The sequence below is a fragment of the Manis javanica genome, chromosome 3 (assembly GCF_040802235.1).
Source record: "Manis javanica isolate MJ-LG chromosome 3, MJ_LKY, whole genome shotgun sequence".
Classification (NCBI taxonomy): domain Eukaryota; kingdom Metazoa; phylum Chordata; class Mammalia; order Pholidota; family Manidae; genus Manis; species Manis javanica.
This window is the reverse complement of record NC_133158.1, coordinates 199457213-199484796: the sequence shown is the minus strand read 5'-3', so window position 1 is coordinate 199484796 and position 27584 is coordinate 199457213. Positions and strand designations below refer to the sequence as shown.

The 27584-nt window shown below is 37.2% G+C and overlaps 1 protein-coding gene across 1 annotated transcript in view; it reads left to right on the top strand.

The window, feature by feature from the left end:
- EDNRA (endothelin receptor type A) overlaps nucleotides 1–26378 on the top strand; it is a 55705-nt gene extending 29327 nt beyond the window's left edge. The window contains exons 3-8 of the mRNA XM_037024653.2: nucleotides 1788–1915; nucleotides 13847–14045; nucleotides 17500–17652; nucleotides 21369–21502; nucleotides 22161–22269; nucleotides 23952–26378. Coding sequence (XP_036880548.2) covers nucleotides 1788–1915; nucleotides 13847–14045; nucleotides 17500–17652; nucleotides 21369–21502; nucleotides 22161–22269; nucleotides 23952–24092 — 864 coding nt within the window. The 3' untranslated portion in view covers nucleotides 24093–26378. The remainder of the gene's footprint in view (nucleotides 1–1787; nucleotides 1916–13846; nucleotides 14046–17499; nucleotides 17653–21368; nucleotides 21503–22160; nucleotides 22270–23951) is intronic.
- The last annotated feature ends 1206 nt before the right edge of the window (nucleotides 26379–27584 follow it).

Genomic DNA, 27584 nt, shown 5'->3' with positions numbered 1-27584 from the left:
TTTTATTTTTTAGTGCTTGTCACTCAGATCTTCACAGGATTTCAGAATCTCCCCGCTAAGCAACAAACATCCTTTCCTTTTCTCTCTTTGTTGAATGTGTGAATTGGGAAATGCATTGAAGCAGATTTCAGGATCCTCTGTCTCTGGGAATGAACCAGCCATAACAGTCCAGCTATTCCAAAGTATATCCTGAAATAATTCCTGCACATTTTCATTAATCTCTGTAGTCTCCAGTGGTGAATTATAATTCTGGGGCAATATACTAAATTCCCTATAAAAAGTAGTTTTAGGTTTTCCTTTATAGATGATGATTTCTTCACAGTTTTCCTTTCTACTGTCTCCTTGCATCATGCATTCATAACCAGCAAGCAGTAATTGTATATAATTATTTGTTGGCTTCATGAAAACTCAGTTCAAGACAGTGTGTCTGTGAAGAGCCCACCAGCTGTCCTTGGACAAAGTTTATGTGGAAACTCTGAGAAGACACCAAGCAAGATTGGTCAGAGGAAGAGGAAGAAGAAACCAGAGGCAGGAAAGAATCAAGGAAAAGGTCCTTTTGGAAAACTACTCAGAAGAAAGGGAATAGGTTTGAATACTAGAGAGAGATAAGTTCTGAAATTAAGTCATATAGGGTCTTAGCCATAAAAATAGAATTTCAGAGGGCACTATGTCACTAAATTCTCAAAATTCATAGTGTTCAGGACTATATTGCCAATGAAGTTAAACCTCATATAATCCTTTAGAAGCATAAGAACAGAAACAAAGCTCAACTTAAAATTACTATTGCCATAAGTATTTTGCAAAGTACAAAAAAAAAAGACAAGTTTGTCAAGTTAGTAGGGCCATGTTTCCTTTGAGTGGAGTAAGTTTGAATTCTGAGTCACTAAGCCAAACTTAGAAAGGAAGTCAATGCCATTTTTACTCTTGAAAGACATCGTGTAGTTAGCCGGGATTTCCTTCCCTGTTTTTGGTAGCCAAGTATTATTTAAGCCCATGCTCCTAGCACAATACCTAATGAGATAAGTATCAGCAACTCACCAGGGACTTGTATTCTTGCTACTTACCTCAGATGCTAGAGGGGGTCCATCCTTCTCTCCCAATATTGTAGATTGTCATCAAGGAAAAAGATTTTTCTGAAACACTACAAATGAATCCAGTAATCACACTTTCCTATATGACAAAGGGAATTTTGAGCCTAAATAATGGCCACTATGACACCTACTGAAGCCGATTTCAGCCCCTTAGGCCCGGACAAAAAGGTTGAGCTCAAATGGCTTTAGGTGCTAACCAGCTAACAAAGTCAGTATGTCCTAAACCACTTCACTTTTCCAGGATTCTCCACAACCTCACATTCAGAGCTTTGGCTGCCTGTCAGGAGATAATAAACCTTCCAATTCAGCTAATTGAAAACAACTTGCTTGACTCAGGGCTTAATAAAAATTCATGAGATGACTTCCTGCTTCTTGGTCAAGCTGTCACCAATCCCCAAATTTTGCTGGTCTCTGAAAAGTAGGCGGTAGGACTATTTCATATATGATCCAAGGTTTCTCTCTTCTGTTATTATATGTATCATTCTCCACCTATTTCCAGGTTTAAAAAAAAATTGCTGAGGCTTTAAAATATGAACAAAAATAATAATACTCTATTGCTACCATGCTAACTGGAGAGCAAAATGAATAATAACATTTAGAAATTCAAAAGATAATTAGAAATATGAGTGTCCATGTATTCCATGCCAGCTCTGCATGGCATGGAATTTCTTACCACGGTGTTTCCTTTTTTTTCAGCTGCTGGCTGGGCGCTGGCCTTTCGATCACAATGACTTCGGCGTATTCCTTTGCAAGCTGTTTCCCTTTTTGCAGAAATCCTCCGTGGGGATCACTGTCCTCAATCTCTGTGCTCTCAGCGTTGACAGGTAACATGGTTCTTGCCCTTTACCTTTTCGTTGGGTTTAGAAAAGTATTTTTCTCAAAAAGAAGTCAAGGAGCCTTGAGAATTGGTGCCCAGGATGGTTCATTAGTTTCAAGTGAATTAGAATATTAAGTCTCTTGGTCTACTGTTTAGAATTGCTTTACACATTTGCTGATTCTTGGCCGTCTTTGGCTTAAGCAATTTACATCTAGAGCATTTTGCCAGTTATATCCATTTGGCACCCTTATGGCAACAAAGGAAAAATGCATATATTAGGTGGAGTGAACTTGGGAAAAGGAGATTTTTGGACATGCAAATCCTGTATTTCCAATGGTAGATTTCTTATTAGAAAAAGGAAGATATATTTATAATGCTTGTTTACTTGAGCTGATGAATACACAATACAGTTATGATCTTCTCTATGCCTTTTGAATGACTAAAAAGTTCCATAATTTTTAAAAAGAGGACAACAGAAGTACACCTTGATCCAATTCTGAAAACCCCATCAAGTATCTCTAAGTCTTTCTAGAATTCAAATCAAACATGAATGGCAAGACTTTTCCAAAAGAGTCCTGAATTCCATAAACTTCTAGATAGTATTTTCTTTATCCTCTGATTTTCATAGCAGGAATTATGAAGAATGAAGTTAGGTTTATAACACATCCTATAATGTTCTTTTATATTGAATATACTTTTATACAAATGGTCTTCAAATTGACTTACACTTTAGAAGAGGTTTCTATTTTTTCTATCTCACTCTGACAATTACTCTACCAGCACCTGAATCCCATCATCATAGAAATAAAAGGCCTACTTTCTTAAAGATTATTTAAGTTCTTACTGCTATTCTGTTATTAATCATTTACAATTAATTTGGGTGACCAAATTGTCACTGCTAAAAGATAAAAATGATCATTTCATTAGTTGAAAATTATAATGGTATCTTTGTTATAAATTTATGGCTGCAATAACTCTAAGAAACAAAACAAACTGTTTAGTAGTGTCACTAAAAATAAACTTATTGCTGGAATTAAAACACAAAAAAATAATTCCATTACTAGCTTAAAATGCAGTATGCTGTTAACAAAAATGCTGCCACTGCAAAGATAAACACAGAAATCAAACTGCAATTCATCACCAATTAGTAGGCATTGCTTCCTAGGAAAACCTGAGGTCTGTGTAGGTTTCTTCTGCATCGTATCAGCTGTTATGGGCTGCTGCATAAACACATTTACATACCAAAGGTGGCCACTATATCACTTTCACTTGACTAAATAATAGATTATGTTACTTGTGGCTACATCCTTAAAAAATTGAGTAAGCATTTATCATCTGGATTTTATTCACTGAGGAATTCTTACTCTGCTATTCCACCCCTAGCATCCCAATAACATCATTTCTTCTTGTATCCAAAGTGCTGAGTATCCAAAATTTGAAGCCTTCAAATCATATCTTATAATGTGAATAATATCTAATACTTCTAATACTCTAATAATTAATACTCTAACAATGTCTAGAAAACATGTGAAATTTTTCCTGTATTTATCAAGTTGTATAGAGATTAACTATGTATCCTCAATATCCAATTATATTTTTAATTAAATATAACTCTAAAATCCATTTAAGGAAATAAGAAAATATTCATAACAATTTTTTAAAAATTGTTTCCCACACACATACTCTTCCTATATATTTTTAATGCTATAAAGCAACAGTATTTAAAACAATGTGGTACATGCATGTAAATAAACACTGACAAAGAGGGAAATCAGAAAAAAATAGGTGCTAGAATGTACAAGAATATAATTGTCTTACCTGAGTGTTTCAGCCCTGGGCAAGTTCACTGTGGATTCTGTGAGACCAAGAAAAGACAGTGGAACATTCTTGGGGAAAAGGGTCTATACCCAGCTTTATTCTCCCAGAGATAGGTTGAGCACTAGAATCATGTCTGCATCCAGCAGTCTGCAAGTGCATAACCCACCCTATCTCTGCCTCGCCCAGAGCACGGGGCAGAGCTCTTTATATAGTGACTCAGTCAATAATAGCTCATTGCCTATGTATGTGGAAGCAGTAGGTCAATTACATCATCAAGTAGTTTAGGGTCAGGGGAGAACCCTGGCCATAGGGACTTCCATTTTCCCCACAATAATGTAGGCCAAAAATCACTTAAAGGATAATGGTGAAAGGAAAGAGTCATCAATAAATATTGCTATTTAACTATCTGGAAGGAAAAACATGTTGAAGTCTTATCTTATACTTTATATCAAAAATAATAATTATAATAATTACTATTAAGTATAAGTATGTACTGGGCCCTGTTAAAAATAGTTGACAGAAATTACTTAATCCTTATACCACCACCTTGTGATAGTGCTGTAATTATTCTCATTTCACAGATGAGGAGGCTGAAGTTGAAAGAGGTTAATCAAGGCCACTTGGCTACTAAGTGTTGTAGCCAGTAATCAAGTATAAGTAGTCTGCCTTCTTAACCACTGTGCTCAAGCACATAAAAACTCAAAACCATAAACAGACTAATATCTTTTAGATCTCTAGAAAAGGAAGACTTTTTGAACTTAAAAATGATGGTAGAAATTCTGAGTAAAACTCTAAGTGTATTCCAGGACATAAAATTTTAAAACATTACAATCAAACATTTGTAAAATTAAAAAATAAAGCAATAAGCTATGGAAAATACTTGCAGAAAAGCTGCAACATGTTAATATTCTTGGTATTTAAAGAGGCAGTACAAATAGTAATTAAAATCTTAAAACTTCCATATAAAAAAAGCTTAAATATAAAAGTCACCAAACAAGTTAAAATGACTAATATATAGTTTTGCCAATGAGTTTCAGCCCCAGACAAGTTCACTATGGAGTCATTGAGACTGAAAAATAACAATGGAACATTCTTGGGGTGACAGGGTTTATACCCAACTTTATTCTCATGGTGGCAGATCAATCACTAGAGTCCCGTCCACTCAGAGCGAGTCTGCAGGCAGCAAGCCGGTCTCTGCCTCTGGGCCCCTCTGCCTGCATGGCCGTCTCAGTCTCTGTCCTTGGCACTGCCACCACTGCAGTCTCTGCTCTCCTGCAGCCGTGCATCAGCTCAGAGCACTGGGTGGAGCTCTTTATATAGAGTCTATAATGATGTATTGCCCACACATGTGTAGTGAGCAAGCCAACCAGGACCAGGTAAGAATCCTGGCCACAGGAACCTTCACTTTCTCCAGATATATAAATAGTGTTCACATAATCAAAGAAACTCTAATTGAAAATATATTTCTCACTACTTGTCTTCTCTGTGCTATACTGCCTTCCCCCTACCCCCCTTATGTGCGCTAATCATAATGCTCCTTAATCTCCTTCTCCCTCCCTCCCCACTCACCCTCCCCACCCACTCTCCCTTTGGTAACCGCTAGTCCCTTCTTATATGCTGATGGACAGTGACTGCAATGTGGTGTGGAGGGGGGGACTTGATAATATGGGTGACTGTAGTAACCACAATGTTGCTCATGTGAAACCCTCATAAGATTGTATATCAATGATACCTTAATATATCTGGTAGGAATAGTGGTTTGAACAGCTCTTCTATAAGGCAAAAATCCTATAGATGTTTTTGCCTTCTGACCCAGTAATTACAATTTTGGGGATCGATTCTAAGAAAATGACTCAAAATTTGAACAGAGAACTCATGCTCAAAAATGTTCTTTACAAGATAATTTACAGGAAAAAAATTGAAAGCAACTTTATTGCCCCATATTAGGGAAATGGATAAGGAGGTTAAATATAATTTGTATGTATAGGTGCATGAATATAAAATTCCTTGAAAGAAATATGATAAATATTCTTAGTATTTACATCTGGGAATAGGCTGTTAGGTTTTTGAAATGTTCTTCCATGATAAACAAACAATTTCTGAAAGCTTATTTCTATTATTAGTTACCCATTTTCCTTATTTACTTTATGCCACTCTCTATATTTTATCTTTATCATTTGCACAGCTCATTTCCATGACCTATATTACAAATTAAGACTAATTTTTTATGGCCAGGCAGCTCTAAAATACAAGCACATAGAAGCATATAAACATGCACACAGAGCTTGCACACATAGAGAAATACATGTATGTGCCCAGCCCAGATTTACTTCCATCCTTATTGTTGCCTTTACAAAAGTACCATCAAAGTTTGGAAAATAGCATTTTAGAAAAAAATAAACTTTGTCCAAAAGTTTAGGTGAAAACCAGGATGATAAGTTCTAGGAAAGAGGAACTGAGAGTTCTAAAAAAAAACCAACTGCACTTCTGAGGAAACATCTAATCAAAAGCCAAAGCCAGACAAGAACTGCATATGACAAACAAGAATGAGAAAGTAGGAGAATGAAGAAGACAAGGAAGATGCTTAGCTCCTGTACACAATAAAATATTTCTTAAGGCAGCTGGTATAATCCTCTGAGAAGAAAGGAATTGATAAAAAGAGATGTCAAAAAAGAGGAAAGAACTAATCATCAGGGAAATGCAAATGAAACAATGAATATCACCTCACACCTTTTAGAATGGCTATTATCAAAAATACAAGAGATAACAAGTGTTAGCAAGGATGTGGAGAAAAGGCAGCCCTCATGCATTGTTGGTAGAAATGTAACTTGATGCAGCCACTATGGAAAATGGTATAGAGGTTCCTCAAAAAGTTAAAAGTAGAGTGACCAGCAATTCCATTTCTGGATATTTATCTGAAGAAAACAAAATTAGTAATTCAAAGAGACACATGCACCCCCATATTCACTGCAGCATTATTTGCAATAGGCAAGACATGGAAACAACCTGAGTGTCCACTGATGTATGAATGGATAAAGAAGAGGTGGTATGTATATATAATGAAATACTACTCAGCCATAAAAAGGAATGGACTCTTGCCACTTGCAACAACATGGATGAACTTTGAGGGTATTACACTAAGTGAAATAAGTCAGACAGAAAGGCAAATACCATATGATGTCACTTGTCTATAGAATCTAAAAAACAAAACAAACACAAACAAAACAAGCTCATGGATACAGTGAACAGATTGGTGGTTGCCAGGGAGGACTGTGTAGGGAGGGCAGGGAGGTAGGTAAAGCAGGTGAAGGGGATCAAAGCTACAAAGTTCTTATATAGAATAAGTAAGTCATGGGGAAGTAATGTATGGCATGGTGACTATAGTTAATACACTTAATTAGATATTTGAGAGTTGCTGAACAGTTAATCTTAAAAGTCCTCATCACACACACAAAATTCTTTTTGCAACTATGTATGGTGAAGGATGGTAACTACACTTATTGTGGGGACCATTTTGCAATGTACACAAATATTGAATCATTATGTTGTACACCTATTGTTATATGTCAATTAAATCTCAATAAAAAGAAGTATTTTTTTTAAAAAGAATTTGCTTGGTTTGGTAAACAATGCAGGCAACTTTTTATCCCTGTAATCTATTTTCTTGTTACAAAATTTAGGATTTGTTTTGTAAGTAGCATTATGTGGCACGGTATAAAGGTCCCTTTTATATTTCATATAAATCTATAAAATAATTTTTTTCTTTTTTCTTTTCTTTTTTTTTTTTTTAGGAGAGCAAGGTACAGGCCTTTATTTAGAGATAAAGTGAAAAGACAGAGCTCCCGGCTCATGCCAGGAGGGGACAAGAGAGTCCCAAAATAATTTTTTTTTCTTGATAAAAATATTCTAAGGCACTTATTCTTCAGTGATATACTATAACATAAATTATCCCTAGATTGAGAAGTATAATTCATAATTTAGTCCAACAGAGAGACTTGGGTATGATGGAAAGACATGAAAAGTAAGCCTGGCTGTTGTCCTTCAGGAGTTCTCACACGTGTGAAGACATCAGCCTGGGAACAAGAACAAGAGAGGATGAAATGCATACTGGAGGCGTTTAGGCAGTGAGATTCCTAAATCACCTGAATCATCAAAACCCTCCGTTCCTTCCCACGTTTACATTGTTCTGCCCTGTAGTTCTTCTTTGGGGGAATCGCAGGGGACCATCTTGCAGAACACCCAGCCATTACCAATAATTAAGAAAGGTATTCTTGCATGCTGTAAGTGACAAGTTTTACAAAGTTACTTTGAGTTTCGGGGGAGGGGCAAGAAGGTGCCGGGATGGGAGAGAGAATTCAGTGCTGTTCCTTGTAAAGTTAACTGTCATGTTTAAAGTGGAAGATGACAGGGACACACAGTAAGAAGGTCTGGGTACAGATCTAACTTGTAGTTAAAAATTGCCTGGGGAAGGAGGCTGTAAAAAGATGAAACTCTCAACAACTCTCCAAAATGTGTAATTAGGTACCGGAAAAGTTGCAAAGATCTGTTAAATCAACTTTGATATGGCACAAACACAAATCCTAATTCATTCTTCATCCCATCATTTTAAATAATTGCACTGTGGTCTCTATGATGGTCTCAAAGATTTATCATAATTCATGAAGCATGAAAGTGATTTTCTGAAAAATTTCATCTTATGGGCTCAAACTCGGTTTCTCTTTATTCTCTGAATGGTAGGATTTTGTTTTGCTGTATACAAATAGTGAAGGCATGAAAGTGGCTGAGCCAGAGTAGGGCCTGGGGACTGAACAGATGCGAAGTCAAATGCTGGCTGTAGAACAACTTGGAATCTCATTTTGGGGTCTGTCCCTCATTGCGCATAGTTATTCAGCCTTTTATCTTAACTGTATTGACAAGATCAGGTGACTGGTTAATTTTGCTATCTCATTTTTTTCTTATAACAAACAACCCCAAAATTTAGTGGTTTAAAATAACCACCATTTTGTTATCTCATCGTGTTGTGGGGCAGGAATCTGGGCAATTCTTCTGTTCCCTGTCACTTCTACCGGGGTCACTGTGGATTTCAGTTGGAGACTGAGCTTGTCCCATGGGTCCAAGACACATGACTGACCCTTTGGCAAGAGCAGCTGGAGTCTGAGCTCAGCAGAGCCCAGCACCTTCTCATGTAGTCCAGGGCCTCGCACACGTTCTCTCCGGCAGGCTCAGGGCTCCAGGGAGGAAGCTGCCAGTCTGTTTAGAGGCCAGGCTTCAAAGTGGTAAAGCATCATTCCAGCTACACTCAACCAGTCAAAGCAGTCATAGGCCCCACGCAGCTAAAGGACTCCACTGAAGAAGTGTCAGTCTCTGCAGCTTTTAATCCACCATACCTTGTTCCTCCTTAAAATTCTTATTGTTGATATTTTGCCTCCAAACCTCTATATGGCAGTTGGTTTTTCGAGCACCTAAGAGACATAAAGCATAAACATAACAAATGGTCAGAATTGCTGTTAACTAAAAATGTTCAGAGGTACAGAAGGGCCACCTCACCTTATGCAAGTGGCAACACTGAAGGAAAAGTAATAAATTCTAATGTAGGCAAGCATTGATCGCACTTGGTAAAAACTTTTCTTTAAAGACCTTCAGCTCACCTTTTCCTTCCCTTGATTCAGTAATCCCACTCTAGGTAATTAATCCAGTACAATCACTCAAAAAGAGAAAAAACTTTCTGTACAAACTTTTCCGTAGGTGTGTTCACAACCTTGGAACACTAGAAGTGATGTGAATTTAGGAGAAAGATTTAAGGAAATTGTACAGTGATCTTGTTATACTGTGTAGCCATTAAATTATTTGGCTGCATCCAGCCCACCGTCTCCTGGACTTGCCATAGGAATGAGGAGGGAGATGTCTAGGCTGGCATGTGCATACAGTGAGACAACGAATTTGACCGAATCTGTACTGTTGGAACTCAACCAGGAGTTGGGAGGGGTGCAAGTTGTAGCACTCCAAAATCTTATGACTATAGACTATCTATGGTTAAAAGAACATATGGGATGTGAACAGATCCCAGAAATGGGCTGCTTTAATTTGTCTGATGGTTCAAGTACAGTTGGACAATATCCATCATATCATAGGCAAATTTTCACAAATGCCTAGGGTGCCTAAATGGTTTTCTTGGCTTCACTGGAGATGGATGGTAATTATAGATTTGCTTTGTTTATGTCACCGTATTCCTATTATGTTAATATGTGTGTGCAAATTAGTTAGTAGTTTAAAACCTATACATACTTAAGGTACTCTACAAGAAGATATGTCAAAGAAATAATCAATCCTCCCATGTTTCCTTCATATAAATACCATGCCTCTGTAGAAACATGAGAGAGTACTTTTTTAAATGAAAAGTAAATAAAGCTAAAAATGAAATCATAACTGATATGATTATAATATATATTCAAAGTATGCTTATGAGAATAGAAATGGACAAAGAAGAAATTTTAAAAACTTTTGAAGTAGTATCTTCTTAATGTGGTACACTGTTTCCAAGTATATTCAATAATAAATGCTTTAAAATGTAATGACCATCCCAGCTGCTACATACCTTTAAAATTAAAAAACATGCAATAAATGCCTCTGGCCTTGACAACATGTCAAAATCTATTTATAGACATATACAGTAACACACATCTTTACATAAATAAAACATGTAATTTATACTTTATTTTGGCATATCACATGACAAGGTACAAAATGAGGTCATGGGAGAAGACTCCCCAGGAGGTTGGCAGGCCAGAGCCCTGGTCCAGGCTCTAGGCATTCGCTGGAGATGAGGGAGAGGGTGTGGGTAACATGCAGGTCCTCAGGTTCCCCAGCAGAGTACACCAGGGGGAGAAAGACCAGCCCAAAGGTCCCTCCTGGTTTCTAAATTATTTGATTCTAGGATTCTAAAAGTATTAGCTTTTTATCTACTAAATGCCTAATTCACAGCTGGCTTGAACAAACAATGTACAGAATAAAATGTGCTTTATTGGTTATGGCCAGTAAAAACAAATGCATGGTAAGAACAAAGATACTTAATTCAACAGATATTTATTTGGCATCAATTATTCTAGATATTGTGACCAACACACAAAATGTCTGCCCTTATGAAGCTTATATTCTGAAGAGAGGGGTGACATACACAATAAAGTAAATAATATTTATTGGTCACATGGTAGTAGATGCTAGGGAGAAAAATAACGGTGAGTGAGACAGGGTAAGTCTGGAGGAAATTTTGACAGTTTTAAATAGGATGTTCAGGGAAGGCCTCTGTGAAAGATGCAATTGAGTAAAGACCTGAAGGAAGTGAAGAAGCTGCTGTCAGGGTACCAGCAGGCATTCCCTCTGGGGTGGGAAACCCCTGGGGGATCTGAGCAGAGGGGTAACATGACCACCTTACATTTCAACAGGCTCCCTCTGGTTGCTGTGCTCAGGGAAGACTGCAATACAGCTGCATAGATGCAGGGAGACCGGTCAGGAAGTTCAATAATCCAGGCAGTACGGTAACAAGTGAGATGGTGAGAGGTGATTGTGTTTGGATAGATCAGGAAGAAGGTGCAAGATTTGCTAAAGAATTAGAGATGCGGTGGAAGAGAAAAGAGGAGTGAAGGCTAAATTCAAAGTTTAGGTAAAGATGGGAAAGAGGGCACTTTTGGGGACAAGGAAGAGGACTAGGAATCTGATTTGGGTGAGTTTGAGAGCCTATTAAATATTGGAGTAAAGATCTCACCCAGACAGTTGCATAAACAGGTCTAGGGTTAGAGGTAATGTTCAAGGCTAGAGTTAAAAATTTGCAAATTAATTATCAGCATATAGATAGTTTAAATGATGCTAAAGCCATAAGACTGGATGTGATCGCTAAGAGAGAAAGTAGATAGAAAAGAGGTCCAAGGGCTAAGGAGAAATGCAAGAATGTGAGGAGTGAGCAGGACCCAGCCAAGAAGATGAGATGTACTGACCAGTCTCACCAGCAGGAGGAAAACTGGAAGAATGTGGTGGAAATGAAGATGTCATATATATGCACTGACTGTGTTGAAGACTGTTTGTAATCACACCTAGTAAGAACATATTTGTGTGTGTACGTGTGTTGTATTACATTCCAAACAGAAATCATTTGGGGGCACATCTAGTACCCCTTCATCACAGATGATTTTTTCTAACTGCTCTTACGGTTGTTTTCTCATCTCATGAAGATGTTATCAAGATCAGTGTGATTACCAATGGAAGATAATCTAATTCTCAGTCATGTGACTAAAAATTACTTCTGTTCATTTAAAAATATTGAATTTAAATTATATGTGTAATATTCTGGGAACTCATGGCACATTATAAAATGGAGCCAGTCTGTGAATATGTTCACATAAGAACATGTTGATCCCATTTTCTTATTTAAACCACTTCTATCTCCAGTCTTGCCTAAGAAGTCTGGGTCCTTACTCCTTTAGGAGATAAAGTTTTTTATTTAAATCACCTTTCCTGATAACTGATCTAAGAAAAGGAGAGAAGAAATAGACGTAATTCATTGACAGCTTTGGGATATAGACATCCCGTCTCCATTCCTTTTAGCTTTTACTAGACATCAGGCTGCCAGTCTAATAAAGCAAGAAAGAAAAGTAAACAGAAATGGAAAGCAAAGTAAATAGTAGTCTTTATCCCACTGGAAAGAACCATAAATTTTAAAAGGCAATCTTGGCTATCTCTTAAAAGGGTTTTCCTGGTCTGTTTGTGTAGCTGTATTTTATTCCACCCTGAACTAATATGAACTTCTTTTTAGAGAATTTTATTTACCCTAAAAATCTTATTTAACCTAAAAACATTTTTTCAAACAGTTCTCCAGCGAATTGTGCTGCATATATGTAGCACATATATATGCATAATGTGGTGTCATTGTGCATACCAAAACTGCAAGTTCTAATCCACAATGGGGAACTAAGTAGCATAATTCCTAAGAACTGTACTTTCACAAAAGTACCTTGTAGATGTACTGATGCAGAATACTAACTGTAAGTGATAGGGGCTCACTTTGGTGACTACGAGTAGCTTGCAGCTTGCCTTGGCTGTACTAATTTTTTACATGAAGTCACATGTCCTGCAGACCCACGTGCACCTGTCTCTAATGCCTTGGTGTGTTTTGTGGCATTTTCCTGGCTCTAATGAAAGCTATAAAAAGAATGTTTCCTTTCCATTACAACAGAAACAAAAATGACAAGAATGAAGCCACAAAAATACCATACTACGTCACAGGTCCCTTCTTAATAAGAAATTCAAAAGTAGCACCAGATCATCACGTCAAGTAGCATAGTTTCTGAAACCAAACTTTCTGTAGATTTAACATTGAAATGTGATTATTATCACAAATATATTGAAGTAAAAAATGAGGTAAACATGATTTTTTTAATGCCAGTTTCTTTTATTGACATCATTGTTTGGTTACGTTTATATTCTACACTTGTGCATGAACCATTTTCTGTTAGATTGTAAACTCTAAAGATTAGGAACCAAGACAGCTTTAACTCAGTTTATATACTCTAGCATAGGGCCATATTGGGAGTGATATAGTCATTCTTTGACCAGAAATATTACTTATTTACTAAAACTTCCACCTGGAAGTTTTGCCCACCATGATCATATTTTGAGGATAGAAGAGAGAAAATTGTGAAATACCCACGGTCATTATTCACTTAAGAATAACTAGACCCATTTTGCAAACTGTATTTTAACATATAAAGGGGAATAAGTACCAGCAACTTTCACTACCCCTGCCATCATCTGGGTCTTCCCCCAGCTTAAATAACATAGTATACCTATCTGATGCTGCCGCATTGTAAATTATCACAGGATTTTGCTAGACCTCAAATGAAGATCTCAGACTCAGGCCTGCCAGGCATTGATTTCCAAATGAGTGGTTTCAATGGTCTCTCTGTTTTTCAAGCCTGGAGTCATAGGAAGTTCCTAAAAAGCCAATGATTGGTCACTGGCCAAGAGGAGGAGCTCTCCAGCATTTATATATTTCTTAATAGAAAGAAATTTAAAATTTTGTAACAACTTGGTCCTATCACCCTGTTTATTTTTTGTTGTTGTTTTCCAGGTACAGAGCAGTTGCCTCCTGGAGTCGTGTTCAGGGAATTGGGATTCCCTTGATCACTGCCATTGAGATTGTCTCCATCTGGATCCTTTCTTTTATCCTGGCCATCCCTGAAGCCATTGGCTTTGTCATGGTGCCCTTCGAATACAAGGGTGAACAGCACAAAACCTGTATGCTCAATGCCACATCGAAATTCATGGAGGTACAAAGAGTTGAAAGGGAATTAATCAGGGAAGGGAAGAGGTATTCACTTACACTTCACCATCACCAATGCTTGCTGATACCTCTGCAAGGTATCCTCGGCAGGGGTGTGGTTTCCTCTGCTAGTTCAGTCAAGTATTCTTCAGCTGCATGAAAAGGAGATGTTAAACAAGGGGTTAGCTTCTTAGATAGAATGACTATTTTGTTTTCACTCTTGTAGCACAACTGTAGACACATCTCAGAATATGTAGAACAATTCAGAATTCTGAAACAAATTTACTAAGAGATAGATGTCTATGCATATGTATATAATGCTTTGTTTCATGATAAGCATCCGACAATTTTCATCTGACAGACATACTGATCATTCTTTTATGTTACTTGGGGAAGCGCACATTGCACATACTTTTTAAAGACAGATTTATTAACTCAAAAGAGGAAGTCATACTTACGTTTTCTTATTACAGATTCTATGTCTAATATACAAATGATACGAATTTGCAGAACTTTTTAAAAAAGTGTTTTAGTTGAACAAATTCCATTGTTATTTAATACAGATGACCACATTAATGTTTCTCTGAAAAATTTAATTACATAATTGAGTGTATTGGGGAACATGTTTAAAACCCATATTTCCTGTGTAAAACTAGTCAAATGTGGATTGAGGAGGTAAACCAAAAGGATAACTATTTCTTTTAAATCAGCATAACTTAGTGCTTTGATGTAAGATTCACGCAGCTCAGATTCCACATTTAATCATTTGCAGACATCTCAAGGTGTGTTTTCCTAAAATGGAAAATTCACAAAATTAATGGTTTTACAGTTGGCCAGTTATCCTGCTGGGAAATTCTTGTTTTAAAATTAAAAGTGAAAACTGACAAGCTGGCAACCTTAAAATTCAAGTCCTCTGTTTATCCACTGACTTAAGTAAATATCCACAATGAAAAACAAACTGGACAATGAGAGGTTATCAGAATTTGGGCAGTGTGAATAAGGAATCTAGATATTCCTACCTAACAAAACAGAAATAGACTCATAAACATGAAGAACAAACTGATGGTTGCCAGAGGGGAGAGAGTGAGATGGGAGAAATAGATTGAAGGGGATAAAGCAGGGCAGACCTCCAGTTATAAAATAACTAAGTCATGGGGAAGAAAAGCACAACATAGAAAATATAATCAATAATATTGTTATATCTTTGTATGGTTACAGCTGGTAACTACAACTTACAGTATTTTGTAATGTATGTAATTGCTGAATCACTATGTTGTACACCTGAAACCAATGTAATATTGTGTATCACCTACACTTCAGTTTTAAAAAATGTTGGAGAGAAGAGGCTCAATGTAAGAAGGAGCTTGTTGGTCATTCAAGCTGGATGAAATGAGATGGGTTACTTTGTAAAGTCTGGGTCTCCTTTATAGAGTATGTAAGCAAAGGCTGGCCACCCATGGGCATTGCAGTAAAAGGTGTAAGTTTGAACTGATCATTTCTTAGATTTCATTCCAAGTCTAAAGTTGTCTGATTTTCTTTCTCCTCCTGTACTGTTTCCTAATTTTATTTCCCCTCTTTGTTTCATCCTTTCCTTCTCAACTTTGCTGTATCCTAGACCGGAGGGAGACACCTGTCCGTACCCTTGCTGATGATATCAGTTCAATAGAAATGTGTGACCCCTTACGGTACATGCCTCTGCTATGCAGAGGGCAGGACACTCCATCCAATCCCCTCCGGGTCAGTTTCCAGCCATCTGCAGCTGCTTCTGGGCCATTCGCACCCAGACCATAAGGCATCCTGAAGAAGAGGGTACAAATGAAGGGGGTACATTAAGGACTGTTCATGCTGCACTTAGACAAAAAGAGTCCTTCTCATTTTTTTGTTTTTGTTTTTTTAAGTTCAATACTGAAATATTTCTACAGTATGATATGGATAGGGAAATACTTGCATAAATAGGCCTGAATAAACCAACTCCATTGGTATTTTGCTCTTAATCTGAGGATAGAACTCAGGAGACTATGGACTTGAATGGAAAAATTACATGTTTATATGTTTATATTCACTAACTTCTAACTGAAATTTATCATTTCCTTCTATTATAAATGTTGGCAACAACTACAATAGTACTAAACATTACCATGACTTTTTCACCAATAGAAATAGCAGACATTTTCATACCACATAACAACAGTTACATAGTACCAAAATATCATTTATGCTTATCATTGCTTCAACATTCTGATGGTTATTAGAACCACCATAAGATTTGTCATCTAATTAGTTAATAAACACATATATTACTATATCAGAATTTTATTTCTAATATTTTGATAGCTGTGTGTCAATGTAATTGGTTTCCATTGAATCTCAATATTTTGTTGTATGCACACAAAAGGATTATTCTCAGAAAGGATTATAGTCTTCACCAACTTCCAAGGTGTCTATGGCATGAAAGTAGTTAACAACCCCTGTCCATAAATTTTTTCCCCTCAGGAGCCATTTATAGGTCATTTTAATAGACATGTTATAAATGAAGCCCACTGGGCCTCTTTCTATATTTAGAAACTGCCCAGTTTTTCACAGAGCAGTCTGATTATTTTTTACTGTGGGAACTGAGATATTATAGGAGGCTGCATTATCCTTAGTAAATAAACAATCCAGAGAAACAAAATAAGGAAAGGAAAACATTTCTTCCCCAGGTGGTGATTAATTTAGTGGGAAGAAGACTTTAGACATAATTTCTAATTTCCATTTTTATAGGGTATTAAATTTTCTCCTTTAACAAGACATAAAACTGGATAATCCTAGTATTTACAAATCCTGCCCACGGGGAGATAATGCTACAAATGCCTTCAGATAAGGTACTCGGCCTCAATAGCTTCCAGGTGGTAAGTATTGAAGGAGAGAGAAAAGGCTTTGTTATTGACGGGTCCAGCTGCAAGGTCACATAGCTGACATACCAGGCAAAGGTTAATTTCCAATACCTAAAGCTACACAGATAAACCATTCATAAGCTTTGCTGTTTCCAAAAAAAATATTCACATTAAGTACACTTTAACCACAACAGTCAGAAGTTAAACTGGGCATTTTTTGAAGTTCACCAATCAATAAATAAATATATATTCTGTATGTCTGAAAGTCATATTTTATGAACTTTGGAAGGGAATTCTTTCTATTGATTATGGCTCTTTCATTGTATAATGCAGTTATTAAAATGTATCTTTGTTAGGATGATTTTTTTGATGCAATTCCTTTATGTTCTCTTATAAAGCCAAGACAATTTCCAGAGTTCCCAATATAATTGAGTTTTGAGCACCACCCCTGAGCCCATTACTACAACCAGAGAGTGTCAACATACAAATTATCTGCAAGTATAAAGATTTTGAAGCTATCAGAGGCACTTCACAGTTAACTTACATTATAATGTTTCTCCTTTTCTCTCCTTTTTCTTCACTCTACAGTTCTACCAAGATGTGAAGGACTGGTGGCTCTTCGGGTTCTATTTCTGCATGCCCTTGGTGTGCACCGCAATCTTCTACACCCTCATGACGTGTGAGATGTTAAACAGAAGGAATGGTAGCTTGAGAATTGCCCTTAGTGAACACCTTAAACAGGTAAATCTAATAAGATCATAAGATCATGACAATCTGGCCAAGACCATTTTGTCCTAAACAACAGAAGTCCTACAAATAGTCTTTAGTAGATTTAGCTGGTTTTCTAAAAAAAAAAAAAAAAAGTGTCTTGTAATTATTTTCTTTATAGTTATAGTACTAAGAATTTCTTTTGTCAAATAGAGAGCCTGCCTGTGAAGCAGGTGGCCCTGGAGGCAGGACCCAAAGAGCAAGGAGCTATTCATTTATTTGGCCAAGAGTATATTGAACATGCATGTTTGTGTGTCTGTACATTGAGCTGGGCTTGGCACTGTGCCCAGACTCAAAGAAGCACATAACTTTCTCCCCCAGCAGGCTTTACAATCTTGTTGTGGGAATAAACAACAAACATAAAACAACTGGAAAATAGAATCACAATGTGTGGTAAAAGTAGTCTAAGTGGTAGAAAGCCAGGGAAGATATAAGATAAAGTCTTGGAGAAACTTGTCATGGATGAGGGGGATGGAACTGTTCATCATGGAGAAAAGGAGGACTGAGGACATTTCAGGTGGGAGGACAGAAGTCTAGTTAGAACGTGGCATGGGCACCATGCATTCAGCGGGTGGGAAAAGTAGATGAACCATATTAGGGCAACATCTAAGGTAAGAGTTGTGATAGAGACTGGGTACATGAGAAAAGGTTAACTTTTGGAGGGCCCAAAGTTCTAGAAGAAATCTGAACAGGTCAGTGGCCAACTACTGTTGGTTCCTCCCAGGCAGCAAACAAAACAAATAAAGCTGTGAGCTTCGGAAGGCAAAATTTGATGCTTATACTAGCCAGCTTTGTAATGTTGGACAAATTGCTTCTATCACTGAACTTCTAGGTCTTCATAAAATGTATATAATAATACCTGTATCTTTCTGTACAAATACTAATTCAATTTTGTCTTAAAAAATTAAATATGTATAATAAATAATACATCAAGGGGCTTACCTAATGCATGTACAGTGTCTAATAGAACCCAATTCATAGTAAGTACTCCAGAAATGTTGATATGTATTAATGAAAAGAGTAAGATTGGTACCACAGGTAAGTTACCAGTCTCAGGAGAGAGGTACATAAGGACCCCCAACCATGCCATAAGTTAATGTGGGTTGTTGATGGAGCCTGTAAGCCTAGCCTTAATAATTACCAGACACAAGCATCATTCGCCATCAACAACTTTTTTCAACTACTGTACTGGCTTTTCTGAGCTTCAGCTCCTTACCTGTAAGTTGGGCATCATCATATATGAATAAATGTTACTACAGGAAACAAAGGAATTAATGTGCATACATATACTTTGTAAAACTAACATGCCATACAAATGGTAGCTATTTCCTTTTATTAAAATTTAAAAGGAAAATTATATATTGAGAAACTTCAGTATGACTTTGTTCAGGCATGAATGTTTCAAGTACTCCAGATGTGAAACATACTAAGCAATTATTAACTCTCATTCCTGCAATAGAAGTAATTAGTTAGATTTGTGAAAAACAATGTTTTTTAAATCTTGGGTTTTGCATTAGCTCCATGATTAAGCCTATTTTATCTACTCTGAAAATAACTGAATAGGAATTGGGAGCAATAATAATGAGGTGTTGCTTCACATTTACATAGCATTTTTTAAGTTTTCAAAGAACATTTCCATGTCATTTTCTCACTAGATTCCTCCATGCACTCTGTGACATAGGCAGAGATTATCCTTATTATACAAGTCGCTATGAGATTGGCTCCACCAAATGGAGATTAAAACCCGAGACTTGGTCTTCATGCAGTAGACATTCCCTTGCATCACACTCAAAGCTGTAGCAGATTCTGACAGCAAGTGAGCAAAAGCCTGTCTGAAAGGCCTTCAAGTGGAACTGTGGGGGAACTGGCTCAGTGAAAGGCCCTGCTCTCATTGGATTAGTATCCTATATGGCTCTTGTTCCTGCATCTTGCATGGTTTTCTTGAATTTCTCTTCATTATACTAACAACAACTTTAGTTAGGGATGCTGGTAGCAGAAAACCCAAATTAACTTTGAGTAGACCAACTGGGTCTATCTTTCTCCCACAGCAATAAGTTCAGCTGTCAATGGTTCAGTGGTCAAGGGACTCAGAAGCCAGGGGTCTGTGTCTTGCTGCCCTTTCCCTTAGTATTGAAGGACAGTAGCTACAGCTCTGCCCTTTTATCTGATTGCCAGGCAACAAGAAGGGGAAGAACATAGAACATTGATGTGTATGCATCAAAAGTATATCCCCACTTTTAGCAGCTTTTCCAGAAACCTCACATAAAGATTTCTACTTAGTGTAACTGGTCAGAACTGTGTCAGGTGGCCACGCAGACGATTAGGTCAGGCTCCTCTGAAACCCTAACATAATCAAGGGTCTCATTGTTAGTAAGGGAAACAGGAGAAAGGTTGGTTAAGCAAAAATTAGACTGTCATGCAATGTACTGGTATTACTTTTTAAAGGGTTATCTTCTTTGAGAATGTGCTCAGGGGAAACAATCTTTCCCCAAACATCCTCTTTTTCTATTTTTCTGGGCACACTTTTTCTGTGTACACAAAATCACCCTTTAAAATGATCCCCCATTCTTGCAGATTGGAGTCCTTTATTTTCTCAAGCATTGCTCAGTTTATGTGTTCTCTGAAGCCATATCCCAGCTAGCCTAATAACTCTGAAATACTAAAGAACTCAGTTCTTTGGGGCTACAGCAGCAATTTGTGACAACAGCCCTGAAATCTTTTTAAATGTCTCGATTAATAATGTGGGCTTATTGTAAAGTTTCCATACTTAATGCTTTATTCTTTGGGTTGAACCAGCATTACCCTTCCAAACTCTGTTTTCAATCACTTTTATTTTGACATTAACTGATCCCAGTTACCGACAAGTTGCATTTTATGTTCTTACTTAGGCTTTTAAATGCATGTACTGTAATACTCAAGCATAATGCATACAGATGACTGGTTGCAGATAATTCCTAAACTATGCCTTTTCTGATCCTGCACAGACTCGAAAGCATGTAAACCTTCAATTGAAGTTAGTTCAGGGTCAACATGAGCCAGTTTTTCTATCATTGCTGGTAGTCCTTTAGCCTCAATCCTCTGTTTGCAAACAAGATATCTTGGAAACTAGAGGTCATTAATAAAAGAATTTTGAAGGCAAAAACATCCCAGTGCTAATATTCTTCATTATCAAGAAATGGAGAAAACACATTGCTGTTGTCTTTTCTTTTCTGTTTCTGATCCTATTTTGTTTAACAAACTTGTTTATAAATTTGTCCATTCTTTATCATGCTAGGTTCAGTTACCTTGAGTACCATGCATCATTAATGCTAGTTAGTTACCTGTCATTGAGGTTTTTAGCTAACCAACCCTTTGCTGCATAATATTCACACACACCACAGACTCAGCCAGTGTTGGCTCATCCAGTCCAACCAGTTCCCGCCTCTGCCCTGCCTTCGGACATCTGTCCCAGCCTTAAGAACCTGCCTGAGACTGCCATTATTCCTGGCAGCTGTCCAAGAGAATCATTAGCAACACCTTGATGAGAAAGTTAGACTTTCACATCTTGAAGATGTGGAGACACTGAGACTGGCTGTGTTGGTTCTTTCTTGGGTTATTCTTTCTCTGCTATCTATCACTTCATTTTGTGTAGTTCTTTCCTCTAGTAGGAAAACACTAAACTTGTACTTTTTTTTCTAATTTCCTTTTAGCGTCGAGAAGTGGCAAAAACGGTTTTCTGTTTGGTCGTAATCTTTGCTCTTTGCTGGTTCCCTCTTCACTTAAGCCGTATTTTGAAGAAAACTGTGTATGATGAGATGGACAAGAACCGATGTGAATTGCTTAGGTACAATCCTATGTATTTATTAGGAAATTGGAGTTTCTCTGATCTTCACATTTATAATACTTTTACAAAACCATCTAGTCTACATTGTTCTTAGCCCTGACAATTAAAACTGCAAAGTTGATTTTTTCTCTTCAGCAGACATAGCCCATAACTGACCCCAAACTTTGTACAAGCTGTATCTATAATTTGCCACCCACTCTCCTGAGGCTGTGCATAATGGTTTGAGCTAACCAAGTCATGGGTGTATTTGTAAATGTTCTGCAGAACTGAAACTGCCATTTAAATAAGCACTTTTTTCTTTTCTAATTTTTTTATTTTGATATCTTTAATGTACAATTACTTGAACAACATTATAGTTACTAGACTCCCCCCATTATCAAGTCCCCCCTGCATACCCCATTACAGTCACTGTCCATCAGTGTAGTAAGATGCTATAGAATCATCACTTGTCTTCTCTGTATATACTGCCTTTCCCGTGTCCCCCCACCTACATTATGTATGCTAATCGTAATGCCCCATTAAATAAGCACTTCTTAAAAATTCTGATCGCCATCTATAAGAAATGGCTTCCAAACAAGAAAAACGCTTATGCTAGGATAGTTAGCAGTTTTTAAAACCTTATGTTCTAATTATTCTATTCTGTTGTCTTTTGCTCTAGTTTCTTGCTGCTCATGGATTACATCGGTATTAACTTGGCAACCATGAATTCATGTATAAACCCAATAGCTCTCTATTTTGTGAGCAAGAAATTTAAAAATTGTTTCCAGGTAAGATGGATTTGCAAGTATTTTTTAAGGACAACCAAAATTATATTAAGTAGCTAACAGGCATGGCTAATTCCAATCATAAATATTACTTTCATAGGCTGTACTTTTCAGTAGAGAAGTGAAAATCAATCACATTTTGCTACCCAGAAAGAGGGTCCAATTGTCAGCATAACAAAAAAGCCATATCTATTCAGACAACAACATATTCAGAGGTTAAAAATGAAAGAAACTAACTTAATAACATGACAATTTAGTAATGCTTTAAAAAGAAATGCTTAAATGTGAGCTCCAGGCTACTAGAAAACATAAAACCTATTCGTGACTTACATTATTTTAGACTTTAACTACAGTCTCACAAAACAGAAACTCTGTTGTTAAGAAAGCTCTTGCTAAATGCTGTTTAATAGTATACTTAATAATGGCCTCTTCAAGGAAAGTAAATGCTTATTGCTCTGGAAATCTGAACTGGAAGTTTATTCCAAATTGGTTTCCCTCTGTTCTTCAAAACTCCTTGCACCTAAACCAACCCATGTCTTCCAGAAGCTCTAAGCACTTCCTATTGAGGTATCATTTTTCCATTTCCTGGAATGAGTTTACTATAGAGTTAATCCTAACTGGATTAACTCTTATCTTTGCCTGGGATGTTTAACTTCAGTTTATGGTACATATTAGGAAGGGGCCAAGGGGGCAGGATCTGGAAGCAAACAATCTGGATGTACATCACAGCTTGCAGTTGCTAACTGTTAGGTGGTGCCCTTTCTAATTCCTCAGTTTGCTCATCTGTAAAATCAGATGATCACTGTATCTGTCTCATAGATAGGATTCAATGGACTAATATATGTTTAGTGCTTCAGACAATAAGAACTTAGTATGAGTTTGTAATTTAGTAATAAAAACACAGTGGCTGCCCTCTTGGAACTTAAAAACTAAAAGGAGATAGATAAATATATTTACCAAAGAATCTTACAAGGAGATGAAACTTGGCATGGAAGTTCTAGCTGCCATGTTTTTCTAGTTTACTTGATAGTGTTTACAAGTCACGAAATGCTCTCTACACTCTGCCCTCTGAATGATAGACTAAAATGCAGGTGATAACTAATATATTATATAATCTGGAGTTAATATCATTTTAATTAATTTACATATTGATTAGAAGGAAAGAAAAATCAAGGTCAAACTCTCAGAAATTAACATGGTTTTTGATTGTTCATGTTAAAAAGGGAGCACCCCCAGAGAAAAGAGCCCAATTTAGAGAATCCTAAGTTCTAATTCCTGTTTTGCTTCTTACTACATACGCTCTCTAAAACTCCCTGTTCTCATTCATAAAATGAGGAAAATACCACCTACCACCTCAGGCTGCTGTGAGCACCAGATGAGGTGCCCACAGGCAGTACACACTGAGGAGATGCCAGGGGCCCCAGTGCCCCTCCCCACCCAGGCCCACTTCAAGTCACAGGACACCTCCCTCCCGCCAATACCACCTTCCCTTCCTCTTTCACTTGGGGAGTTAGAACAAGAACGAGAAATGAGAGATCTGTTTCTCCACACTAGAATGGACAATTTAATTGACACCGGGAGATTACAGGCCCCACACTCCAGGTGCTATTCAGGCTCACATTTGCCCCCATCCCACTGGGGCGGGACTGTAGGTCATGCTGTTCAGTCTTCTGTCCTTCTCCCAGTCTTGCCTCTGCTGTTGCTGTCACCGGTCCAACAGCCTGATGACCTCAGTCCCCATGAATGGAACAAGCATCCAGTGGAAGAACCACGAGCAAAACAACCACAACACCGAGAGAAGCAGCCATAAGGACAGTATAAACTAAACATCTTAAGAAAGGTCCATTGGTATCTTTTCAAATCCTATTGGAGAAAAAAACACAACCACTGTGTCTCCAAAAGTTTCTTCTCCGATTCTTCTCCTATAACTCAGTTCCACCCCCTGGAAAATGCTTTCCAAAACATTAGAGGGTGGACTGGTTTACACCCACAAAATTATCAATTTGCATATTCTGCAGGTTATATATGGCACTCAAAAATGGTGGGAATTAGCAGGGGAAAAGGAGACTTTTCTATTAAGCCAGGAGGGTATTTATTACTTCTGCATGAAAATAGAATTTTCAAGTACATGACTACCTTTCATGTCAGTTCTGAACATTGAATGGTCAATGAGAACTGGTCATTGTGAAAGTTTAAAGATTATGACAAGGTTTTCTATTTTTGTATGTGATCTTTTTATTTTTGGCCAAATACAGTATAGGTTTAAGTCACCTTTATTTGAAATGTCATTCAGTGCCAGTATTTTTTAACTGCATGGTAGCCTAAAAATGATTGAGTTATTTACACATATTTTGCAAAAAAAAAAAAAAAAATTCAGGTGAACAATTAAGTTAATGTTTTTCATGTCACTGTTTTATTTCTATAGCATGATTCTCAAGCTGAAACAAATCCAGGCACTTAAAGCACAGACTGATATCCTTATACGTCAGTTTAATAGTCGCCATTCAAAGAATTTTTGAGAACCTATTTTTAAGAAAATATAAGTTTCATTACAGGAGATCTTGAGCATATTCTATGTGAAACTTTAAGACAATGCTTGAATCAGATAGCTATTTTTCATAAACTCAATCTTTTTTAATTTAAGTATTCTATGTAAAGTCAATATCATGTACCCAAATTCAAATGTACACATCATTTAACAATGCCCAAGACTTTCAGTGCAATGCATGGAAGTCTAAAGCACACCTGGGAAAAAGGATTATTTTTAGAAGATTTGGAAATTTTCATTAAGGTTTTTTTTTTGGAATAACAACATGTAAATGTATGTGTGTGCACGTATATGTACACATATATATACATTATACATATCACTTCATATTTTTTTGATTTATTTTAAAATGTTATCTGGCAGTAAGACTTTTTTGGTCATTCCCTTTTCCATATAGGAAACATAATTTCCAAGTGGCCAGCTGAGTTTATCATGTCAGTTAACTATAATTACCCCCAAATCACCATGAACTTCGGTTCTTCTCTGGGTTTCCAGTATGAACCTCTACACCTCCCGCACTGCCTCTGCTCACATGGTCACCATTTCAAAGAGCCCACAGTGATTTGGGTGGGATTTCTCAAGATGTTTACAGACTGTGAGTACAGCAGAAAATCTTTCACTGTGTGTATGTAAATATATATAAACTGTACATTTCTTTTAGCCAATTTTTCTGTAATTGTTTCTATGAAATGTATTTGTGTTTGTGATATATGCATGTGTGTGATGGTCTGCAAGAACCTAATGTAATCTAATAATAATGCCCTGTAGTTGTGCTAAAGCACACACTCTAAGTGGAATCTAGGTGGTTGTTCATCATGACAATTGACCTCAGTTTTAATCTACCTGTGTTCATAACTTTGTGACAATGTTACCATTACAGATGGAATATGGAGGTGGCTTGAAAGGGGATGAGCCGTGGGTTAATAGGGTTTTGTTTGGTTGGTTGGCTAAGGCAGTATTTTGAGTTGTCTTTTTTTCTGTGCTCGAGCAAAAGTCATTAAACTTTGCAGTATTATGTTGTCCCAGTCCTCAACTAAATGTGGTCATGAGATTGACAAGTGGTCTGATGTTTCTATTAGACTTCACCAGACAGATTACTGATGTTAAATTAGCTAAACTGATTTGTTGGGCTCCATTTTAGCACAGGCATGCATGTATAAAATGATACCAGATTCCAACTTATCCAACTGGGGCTCCTTTACATATGAGCAGTCAAATTCCATTACTCTACTGGTGCATCACAAGCAGCAATATATTCCTGTAATATAAACTATATGTTCACACCCTTTTGTTTAGACAAATGTCTTTTTTCTTAATGCCTTGTTTCTTGCATATGGAAAATGCATTTTACAAGCTCAAAAAGTCATACATTTCTGAATAACCACACAGGCCTCAATGTGCATTTTGTTTATGCTCAGTAAGTAACTGTGGTTTAATAGTGGGAATATTTCCAATTTCTACCTTTATCACATCTTTCCAAGTAAATTTTTAGAAGTGAGCCAGAAACCAAGGCCCTGTCTTGGCAGTGGTCCATAAATATAAAATAAAAGTTTACAGAAGCCTTGCAAGTCTCATCATTTTTAAATAATTCTGCACAGAAAGTGTTTATTACACAATGCCTGTTGCAAACCTTTCCCTAGTAATAGCCAGGGAAGAAATTTTACTTTCAAACAGATTGCTTCCTAACTATATTCTATTTTCAGCCTACTTCATTGTGTACTGAACACTTAATCTCTCATTCATTCATTCCTTCCTTCACCTTTCCAGTACATGCTACTGAGCATCTACTTATGCACCAGGAATTCGAGGTACTGGAGATTTAGTGATGAATGAAACAGGCAAAGTTCCTATTCTCATGGAGCTTGTGTTCTAAAGGAAGGAGCTGGACTATAAACAATGGCAGTCATTAAACAATATGTCAAGTGAATACCTGGAGGAAGAGACTCATATATATCCAACTGCTTATGTGACATCTCCAACTGGAAGGCTAACAGATACACTATATTTAAAACTAAGCTCCTAATACCCTGCTAACCTATTGCTGTCATGATATTCCTCTGTTCATGCGTTAGTCAGAGTTCTCCAGAGAAACAGAAACAATGAAATATAGATAGATAGATGATAGATAGATAGATAGATAGATAGATAGATAGATAGATAGATAGATAGATAATAGATAGATATAGGAGATTTATCATGGGAATTGACTCACATGATTATGGAGGCTGGGATATGCCACAATTTGCCATCCACAACCTGGACAACCAGGAAAGCTGGAGATAAAATTCAGTCCTAGTTCAAAGCCGACAGTACTAGAGCCAACGGTGTAATCCCCAGTCTGCAGCCAAAGCCTGAGAATGCAGGGCTGCCTGATGGTGTAAGTTCCCAAGTCCAAAGGCCCAAGAATCTCCTGTCCAAAGTCAGGAGAAGATGGTTGTCCCAGGTCAAGAAGAGACGGATTCACCCTCCCACTGCCTTTTTGTTCTTTTCAGGCCCTGTACAGATGGAGGCGCCTGCCCAGGCTGGTGAGAGTGATCTGCTTTACTCAACCCCCTGACTCAAATGCTGATCTCTTCTGGAAACACCTTACAGACACACCCAGAAATAATAATTTTCTAGCTGTCTGGGTTCCCTCAACCCAGTCAAGTTGACACACAAAATTAACCATCACAGCTCAGTTAAAGATAGCTCTCCATCTCTGAGTTGTCAGGACAAAAACTCTGAAGTCATTTTCATTCCTTTCTCTCACACCCTGTACCCAAGGACTCAA